At 48.5% G+C, this 9,942-nt stretch overlaps 1 protein-coding gene across 3 annotated transcripts; it reads left to right on the top strand.

Moving 5' to 3' along the window:
• Positions 1-759: 759 nt before the first annotated feature.
• Positions 760-9,618, top strand: LOC149337416 (uncharacterized). Of its 3 annotated transcripts, XM_089553427.1 has the most exons (4): positions 760-1,092; positions 5,516-6,076; positions 6,932-7,322; positions 8,333-9,618. In XM_089553427.1, coding segments are annotated over exons 2-4 (1,635 nt in total). In that variant the 5' UTR covers positions 760-1,092; positions 5,516-6,074; the 3' UTR covers positions 9,575-9,618. The 3 variants fall into 3 exon arrangements, with proteins under 3 accessions (XP_089409553.1, XP_089409554.1, XP_089409555.1); XM_089553428.1 differs by lacking the exon at positions 5,516-6,076; XM_089553429.1 differs by lacking the exons at positions 760-1,092; positions 5,516-6,076 and adding an exon at positions 1,145-1,280.
• The last annotated feature ends 324 nt before the right edge of the window (positions 9,619-9,942 follow it).

Here is a 9,942-nt window from a genome sequence, read left to right as displayed (position 1 = left end):
TCAGAGGGCCCTGATCTGATCATCGCTATGGCGTGGTAATGTCTGTGGTAGCTTGCGTTCATTGGTTAAAGAGAGGTGGTCTGAAAACAAGGGTGAAACCGGAGCACGAAGAGGCCTTGGATCTAAACAAACCAAGAGCACCAGGAGACAGGACGTCAAGAGGGTGCCGGAAAACTATGTGCGAACACAAATATGTAATCCCGCCTCGGTGGCTCAGTGGTTACGGCGCTCGGCTGCTGACACGAAAGACGCGGGTTCGATCCCGGCCGCGGCGGCCGAATTTCGATGAAGGCGAAATCCTAGAGGCCCGTGTGCTGTGCGATGTAGTGCACGTTAAAGAACCCCAGGTGGTCGAAATTTCCGGAGCCCTTCACTACGGCGTCCCTCCTAGCCTGAGTTGCTTTGAGACGTAAAACCTCAATAAACCAACAAATATGTCATTATAATACATCCCGGCCCACTGTGGCCCTTAAGAGTTCCGGAGAAAAATTTCCAGTTACTCTACGCCACGTGCTCTACGCCTGCATTGCGCGTGCTGCCATCTCTACTTTAAGAAGTAAAAGAATAGGACAGGCAGCTCCCACTATCGCCGCAGAGCGGCGTTGTTTCCCAACTCTTCTTTCTGCGAAGTCTAATCTTCCACCGTGGTTGCGACAACCTTAGCGGCTTTTTTTTTTTGTGATTCTCATGCCACCGCTGGAACGGACACCCTCGAAGGAAACGGTGTGGGTTGGTGGGGGGGGGGGGGGGGGGGGGGTGAGAAGAGAAAACGAGATCTCCGCGAAACTACGCCCTCGCATCTTCATGCGGCTGCCGTCTACAGCAGGAATATGCATGTCTTGTCACATAAACAAGTATTACTCACCGCTCTTTCTGTTTCTGTCCTGTCTGCGATTGCGAGGCTCTTATCTCGCGGAGCACTGGACATCAGCCAGCCTCAGTCAGGCAGCAGCAGTTATCGCACTCGGCAGTGTCCACATCAGCTCCCAGCCGCGCGCTGCTGTTTGCCTAGGATCTCTCAGGCCTACCGAAAGCAACGTTACCTCTCGGGCTTGTCGAGCCGCCTCGACTGGTCAGCTCCACAGCGACGAAGTGAGTACTGAAAGGGCTTCTTAGGGTGGTCTGCGCAAACGGAATGACCTTGGTGCTGCCCTCTTGGTTCACCTTGGAAGTGGAGTTGGTTCCGGAGCTTGAACTTGACCCCAAACATCGCTATTCAGCCACTTTCGAAGTCGCCCAGGCCCTACTAGATTTGATGCGCATAAAGCGAAGACGCCACGGTAAGCTCGCTATTTAAACGTGCCGCTCGTAGGACGTAGACCTAACTAGCCAGGCGTGGTGCAGATATTACATGTGAATTCCAGTTTTTACCTTGGTCAACACTGTACATTTCATTTGTTAGGCTAGCATATGTATACTGAAAAGACACTACTCTGCGGAATTTCACCTCGTACCTGAGCTGTCACCAGCGCCAGGATATTGCTTAGGGCATTCGATCGACGTGCGACAGGTCCACTAAATATTTCCTTCACTTCACCTCTACCTCGTCATCATGAAATGAACTATTTTCTCCCCGCCCCTTTCTTCCAGATGAGGACGACATACTGCGTAATTTCCCCGCAGACTGAACCAAGAAAGGGAATCGAGTTTTGTGCATGAGGGCAGAAGTCCAGTCGAGGCTAGAATTAAATCAGAGAGCTGTTGGCAAATTAGCGCTAGCTTCCCACGGCTAAATCACATAAGAGGCAGTACAGGTCGGCATAGCCTTGGTGTCGTTTGAATGGCGGGAAGCTCAAAATAATATATAATCTGTGAAAAAGGCCTCAAGGAATTGGAAGGCTACAGATTGGCAGCTAATGTTTTAAATGCTTGCACAGCAAGAGTGTTCACTCAGAGTGGGGGAAAAGGCTTAGAAAACGAAATAGTAAATATCATGTTCCGGTTGATAACATCGTTGTATCTCCCTCATCGCCATTTATTCCGAACCATGTGATTCCTAGTCAGTACGAGGGGGTACCGAAAAGAAACCGAACTTATTTTTGTTTGAGCTTATTTGTTCACATTTTAAGCACAGACCTTCAATCTCCTTCAAAGTACTCTCCACTTGCAATGATACGTTTGTCGAATCTCTCATTCCACTTTTCAAAACATTGTTTAAATTCATCTTTTGTGATGCTTGACAGTCCCTCCGTTTTTTCTTCACCTCAGCAACAACAGCGAAACGCTTTCCATTCACCTGTCTTTTCATTCTACGAAACAAAGAAAGTAGCACGTGGCAAGGTCGGGTAAGTATGAGGGTTGAGGAGCAGAGGTCATGCCATTTTTGGTCCAAAATTGTCGTAGAGACAGGGCTGTGTGAGCAGGGGCATTGCCATGGTGGAAAAACCAGTCACCTGTCTGCCACAAATCAGGCCGCTTCAACCGCACACTGTTGCCCAATCTTTTCAAAACATCCAAGTAGAAAGCCTGGTTAACTGTCTGACCCCGCGGAACAAATTCTGAATGGACGACTCCTCACGTCGAAAAAACAAATCAGCATTGTTTTGAGGTTTGGTTTCACCTGACGAGCATTTTTGAGGCGCGGTGAATTTGAAGTTTTTCATTGGCACGATTGTTGCTTTGATTCAGGAACACTTGAGTTGTACCCATAGCATCGTCCTTGAACGTCTTACTGAATATTTCAAGAGTTTCCGTTCCAGTTTTTTGGCGAAAAAATCAGAATCTCACCGGCGCACGCTGTTCACGAAGATCAGCCATTGCAAAAACGACACTGACCCAAAACAGTCGTCACTCTAAAGCTCTGCCTAAACTAGTCTGACCTCCTTTAGCGACGGCACTCGGCTTACTGACTCTGGAATGTTCGTTCTATGCGCTCCTAGTGGCAAAACGCGGTACCACAGAAGCTGTGCCGATTCAAAAAATTAGTTCGGATTCTTTTGGGTGCCCCCTCGTATACCCTCCGCACGCGCACATCATCGCATCTTCACTCGTTTTTTCCACATATAGCGAAAGGCTGGAATGACCTGCCTGAAGAAGTTGTACGCCACTCCAGTGCGTTTTACACGAGCGTTGGGTGGCTTCACAGATGAAAGTTTTCAATGGCAATTAATCACTGCACTGCGATGAATTTCATGACCGCCATTGAAAACATTCTTCTGTAAAGATCGCCAACCCTCATGTAAAACACCTGCCCAGGGGAATTTCAGGACTAAGTAAATAAATGAAGAGTTCTAAAAGGCAGGTCAAAATCGCAGAAAGTAGTTGATTGATTAACGAATGAAAAAAGCAGATTCTAGACCTCTATAAAAACTGGTAGTTAAGAAGAACTTCTTGTTGGGCGAGTTGGTGCATACTGTTGTAGGTAGGAATTGCGCACAAAAGACACACACAGGAAAAACACGAGGGAGACTGAAAGAGCGAAAACTATCAACTGGTGTTTATTTGATTCAGTGCCGCTTTATAGGCAGTGTGCACACGTGCCTACAAAGAGGGGAAGGAGAGCATAAGGAGGCAAATCAAACCCTGCGCGACGATCCATCAAAAACGCTCCAAAAAATTCTTTTCCGCGTTGTACAATGAAACGGAGGTGTCACTCACACATTTATCACCTCTTGCCTTGATGTGGTAGGCCTCTAGAAGTTCACGGGAAACTTTGTCATTGCTCCTGCCCAGAATTCTGATATTATTTAGCAGTGGCTCACAACCGGTGCATGCAATGCAATGAGCAGGCAAATTTGCTCCTTCTCTATTCCTAATTGAACGCTGATGCTCCCCTGCGCGTTCCTGCACGTTCATTCACGCAGCGTCCTGTCTGGCCCACATACACGCGACCACACTTGAGCGGGTTGAGATACACAACGCCCGTGGCGCATTTTACGAATTGTGCCGCATGCTTTATCACGCATATTCTTCGTCGAGCGCTTTCCGCGCTGATCCTTGGGTACAACCCGGCGAGCTTGCGTGGCGCCGAAAACACCACAGGGACGCCAAGCCTATTTGCCACTTTTTTTATGTTGTGGGCCGCCTTGTGCATATACGGGATGACCGTAGTTTTTCTTCGCGGCAATCGCTCCTCGTTGTTGGCGCGGTTTCCTTTTTTTACCTTCTGAAGAAGGTTCTCGGCCACAGCTGAGATGACCTCGCAGGGGAAGCCGGCTGAAAGCAGCCTGTTTATCTGATTATGAAAGCTGGTGTGCATTGCATGCGGGCATGACTTCGTCAGAGAAGATTCCAGGCACGAGCTAACTATGGCTCTCGTAACTATCTTCGAGTGGGCAGAATCATAGGGAAGGAGCCCTTTCTGCGCTCTCGGTGCGTAGTGCCAGCAGATGTGATGCAAACCAATCTCTAGGTTGAGATCTAAAAATTGCAGCGAACCATGGTTCGGAAGTTCGTGCGTAAAATTTAAACCCTTCCCATAACGTGTAAAAAGAGTTAAAATGCTATCCACTGAATGAGTGGGGGTCAAGGTTTTTTGTTTAGATAAAACAGTTAGAAAATCGTCAACGTATCTAAATGCCTTAAGTACACCCTGGTTACTAAACACCTGATTCAGGGATCGGTCAATAGCGGCTAAAAAAATATTGCAGAGGGTCGGTGCGACGCAGGATCCAATGCAAATGCCTTGTCGTTGAATGTAAAAGTCATCGTTAAAACAAATATAAGTGGCTTGCAAATAAAATTCTAGCAAGGAAATGAAGCTGTCTGCTGGCACACCGGCTTAGTTTCGAAAACTTACTTCACCAGTCCTCTCAATACATTCTCTGACGGCAACAAACAATTCATCATGAGGCACGGAATAAAACAAATCCTCCACATCTACAGAGAATGCGTAGCCAATAGGAGCGTTGGATTTCAAAAAGCGCACAACATCACCGGAGGTTTTTGTGGCAAATGGGTCCTCAACTTGTAACCCACTCAGATGCTTCTGCAAATACTGGCTTATTAGGAACTGCCACGAACCCTTCTCACTAACAATTGCTCTGAACGGCACTGAGTCCTTGTGGGTCTTTGCGGTGAAGAAGACCGATAACGCTCTCTTCCTGCAATCAGTTATCGATCTTGCCAGCTTAGTTAAATCAAGATCACTGCACAGAGCCGCGGCCCTGCTCTTGATTCTTGTTGCACTGGGCTTGACGCGTACAAAGTTCTTAGCGATCACTTGGCCAGCCTTTTCGTTGAACGGTTCTTCTCGTAAAGCGACGAACCCTCCAGTCTTATCAGCCTGTAGCAACCACAGGTTGTTTTCCCTGAAGAAAGAGACAACACTTCTGGTCGGGTCTTTGGTGTGTTTAGTGTTCACTGTTCTTGCTAGAGCTTCTACTCCTTCCAGGAGGCACTTTTCACGATCTTCTTGTTCAACCTTGCTTGAAACACTCCGGTTAAGTGCTAGCAGGTCGTGAGCTGGGACCGTAGGCTCGTAGCTGTACAGCCGTGAACGAATTGTTCAGAGTGCTGTATGCGTAGACGCGCTTCCTTCGAGAACCCTTGCTGAGTATACATGCAACTTCTTCAGGTAACGCAACGTCTCCCAGGACTTGAAGACCTCTTCCCTGGATTGGCTTGGACGAAGTTCTATCATAAGCCCGGACCTGGTGCAGGCACTGAGCCCACCTAAATTCAATCAACTGAGCAGCAAATCTTCTGGCAGCACATAGCTTGATTTCAACTAGCCAGACCTGGTCTAGGGCATAGCAAATCGTTCCCAAAAGATCTTGGAACCTGCGCACTTGACGCCAGAGTTCCGATCTGAGGTACCTGCATATGCGTTTTAAAAGGCTCGCTCGCGGTTTTTAGGATGCCGACCATAGAACTTACATCTTCGGGTATGAGTCCCTGTGTGGGCGCGTGTATGTGGGCCAGACAGGACGCTGCGTGAATGAACGCGCAGGAACGCGCAGGGGAGCATCAGCGTTCAATTAGGAATAGAGAAGGAGCAAATGTGCCTGCTCATTGCATTGCATGCACCGGTTGTGAGCCACTGCTAAATAATATCAGAATTCTGGGCAGGAGCAATGACAAAGTTTCCCGTGAACTTCTAGAGGCATACCACATCAAGGCAAGAGGTGATAAATATGTGAGTGACACCTCCGTTTCATTGTACAACGCGGAAAAGAATTTTTTTGAGCGTTTTTGGTGGATCGTCGCGCAGGGTTGATTTGCCTCCTTATGCTCTCCTTCCCCTTTTTGTAGGCACGTGTGCACACTGCCTATAAAGCGGCACTGAATCAAATAAACACCAGTTGATAGTTTGCGCTCTTTCAGTCTCCCTCGTGTTTTTCCTGTGTGTGTCTTTTGTGCGCAATTCCTACCTACAATAGCAACTGGACAAGGCAAACTAGGAACGAATCGATTTATGATTATTTAAGAGCGGGCTACCCTACTCTCTTAGGGGAGATCAGGGTGTCTTAAAACTCGAAGGTTCGGAAAGAATTTTAACCAAGAAGGTGACACATGTGCAGTGTGTGGCTAACCACTAGAAATAATTCGACATATTTTACCCTAATGTGGCGGTATCGGCACAGTTACTCTACCTGAGGCGCTAGGCTTTTCAGATAGCAAAGGTACTGTGAATGATACTGCAGTATACATTAGCGAAAAGCGACTGAAAGATTGGTGGCTTGCTAGCATGGCACTGGAATCATAAAAAAAAACAGGATTGAAAATTGGTCAAGCGTAAAAGGCAATAGACTGTATTTTAAAGAAAACGGGCTACTTTCTCGATAAAACCAGTAGTAAGTTTGAAAGATTGGTTAGAGAAATTAAAATACAAAGAAATACCGGACATGATGACACCTGCTACCAACCTATTTCAAAGGAGACACTCACATCCATTCATCCTTCCATCCATACATCACTTGTCAGAATTCTTCGTCTCCAACTCTGTGCATCTGCACATCAATGTAACCCGTACATCTCTCTGTTTTCCTAGGGGAGAGTCTGCTTGGCACCTAGTTGGTCGCACTGTACTCATTAGAGTACGCACCTCAAGACATGAGCGACCCCGCCTCCTGACGAATATGCCCGAGCTCCGTCGCTTCGCTGTACTTCGCGGATTCCAGCGGGGCATCGACTGGAGGCCGACGCAGTTGGCTGAACCGTCGTTGCCGCCATCTCTACATGCCTGTAGCCTGTGCGGGGGAGTGACAAGGATGACGGCTGTTCTCCCTTGCTCTCACGTCCTGTGCGTGGACTGCCTGCGAGGGTGCCAGGTCAGCAGTGAGAATGGCAGTCCCTGCTGCGTCTTGGACGGCAAACCGTTCTCACCCGGGCAGCAAGTCATCTGGAAGGAATGCTCTTCACAGGATGCCATGTCACTGAAGGTAAGCTGGCAGTGGCTACCTGAATCAATACGTCGTTAGAGCCCTAAATCATGCAGCCTACCTCCAGGCCACAGCTATCAGTACCCCGGAAGCACGAACTGCTTCCTAGTATAATTTGTTGTCGAAATTATTGTCATTCTGCGGTGGTCACACTCAGAGCTGAACGCTGATGCGGTGAAAAAGATTGCATACAACAAAAGTAAAAATATCAACAAAATTAATGTATTACATCTGAAAAGGTCACTAAGCACCGTACTGAAAACGCGGGCACGACCAACTCTGAACGCACAGTGCACTCCAGTCTTGTGTACTGTTGCGATGTCACTTCTCATGAGCTCATGGTTCATGAGTGACGTCTTCACCGCGAGCATTGGGCTTTCCAAGCCCTCGTTCCGCAGCCCTCGCTCCTCGCCTCAGCATGATTCTATTCAGCGCGTCCCGAGAGAATAATCTAAAGCCTTTTCCTTTTATCTTTCTTTTCGTTGCCTTCAATCCATCTATTATAGCGCAGGTGAGACGTACGTCGAGAATAGGGCAGTTGCCATCCTTTCTTTAACAAAAAAACAGCAAAAGCTGATAATGTGTGCAAATAAACAGTTCCCTTTCACATATTTGCAGGTTACACACAGCCTCTTTGTATAATCACTTACAAAGATACAAAATACTCTAGCCTGACCAATTTTTTTTCAAACAATTATGCACCAATTGAATTATTTGTGAATATTCTTTGCGCTTAACTAGTTATATAGCATTCAACAAGACCCTGTAGAATGTTTATTTACCTTTAGCCGTTCTTGCCTTCATCAAGAAACGTTTGTAGACTTTTTAGAGCGCAATGCTGTTTTCTTAGAATGATAGCTTACGAAGCAGACAAAAGACAAGGCTGAGACACAGTGTGTGCGAAATGATATTCAGGCAGAGTTTTTTTTTTACGTTAATTCCTGCGTTTCTATTTTCTTCCAATAGCATAGCGTGTCCCCTGATGTTTTCTCGTTTCTGTCTTCTGCTAGGTGATGTGCTGGAATGCGAACTGCGGATGCGACTTCGTAGGACCTGTCGCCAATCTACCAGAGCACTTCGAGAAAGACTGCGCTTTCCATCCTGCTGTTTGCCCGCGGTGTCACGCGACAGTTCTACTGGCCCACCTCGCAGAACACTACAGAATGGGTTGCACGCGGGCCCTCCTCACTCGCGGACGACCTGTGGCATGGGACCGATACCTCAGCACCGAAAGCAGTCAAGAAGACGTAACGCTTTCCACCCACGACACTTTGGTGGGCCTCGAGTCCAGGATGAACGAGTTGGTGGAGTATGTCAGAAGCCTGGATGAGAAGTCCTCGCTTCTGGGTTCCGGCCTCAACGAGGCGACTGACCTTCTGAGAAGAATTTCTACTCGCTTTCCAACTTACAGCAGCGCTGACCACGGCCATCGTCCCGATTCAGTCCAAGGCGTGACGGACCTAGAAACGGACGTACACTTCGCCCAACGAAGGCGTCGAGGGTACAGCGACAGTGATGCTGCAAGTTCCTCATCTGCCTTCACAACGGATGCATCTGTGGAAGGGGCTAGTCTTCGTCAGGAATGTCTAAGACCTCAGGAAGGGGAGACTGACGAACCTTGGCTTCCGCCAGCAAACATTCCTCGACCGTTCAGAAGACAGACGACGCAGTTGACTCGGTGTCTTGTGGACGCACGGGAGAGCGACAGGGAGAGGTGCGCTTTCCTCGTTGTATTCAAGAGGACCAAGCCGGAATCTATGAGCTCTGCTTCTGACTTCCTGCAGCTCTACGACTTGGTCAAGCGCGGCCTTGAACTGTCTATACCTGAGACATGGACGGCCAAAGTAGAGCTAAACAGTGATGGATGCTACATGAAGATGGTCATTCTGGAAGAGAACTCGGCGCTCGATGTCTATGCCAGAGTTGACGAGCGCCGCCGAACATTTAACCCGTGGAAAGTCGAGTCTGTAAAACTAGCCCACCCGAAGGAGAGCTTTACTTCGAATGCGACTCTGAGCCGCTTCGAACCTGCGTGGACGCACTCCAGGTCAGCTCGCTTGAAGTTGCAGGCAAGTGGGTACAGCCACTACGGATCGAACAGGTTCGAGGCCATGTGCAGAAGGGGCTTCGTTGTGGGAAATGACAGAGTGACATTTTGTGTGACCCTGGTGCGTAAATGGAACGTGCCGGCGGGGCACTCTGCTGAAGACCACGTGGAACCTTCGGTACCAGCGTCTCTGTCTGAAACGTGACACATATGCCACTTTCCCAAACAGAAGAGGCACGAGGGGGGGGGGGGGGGGGGGGGGGGGGGTAGCATACGTCAGATATAGGTTTCATGGCGCAGCTTTGTGTATATAAGACTGGTGAACGTGAAAGAAGTGCTGAGGTTGGTGGTTCCGGTCACGAGTGCGCTTTTTCAGAGCCTCGGGGATGTCATCGGATTTCTGGTCAGCACGACCTTCTTGAAGAAAGTACCTGGTGGGTGTGAAACGCACGCGTACTGCCGTGCAGTGATGGTACATATAGCAGCCACATCACTTCTGCATGGGTCATTTGCTTGCCTTTGTAAGCTGCGTTGCATCTTTCATCAGAACATCGCCGCTAACCGATCGCTGCG

The sequence above is a fragment of the Amblyomma mixtum genome, chromosome 7 (genome assembly GCF_055824585.1).
Source record: "Amblyomma mixtum isolate Tamu chromosome 7, ASM5582458v1, whole genome shotgun sequence".
NCBI classification, from domain to species: Eukaryota; Metazoa; Arthropoda; class Arachnida; order Ixodida; family Ixodidae; genus Amblyomma; species Amblyomma mixtum.
Note: the sequence above shows the minus strand (reverse complement) of the source record. Positions and strands in the feature narration are given on the sequence as shown.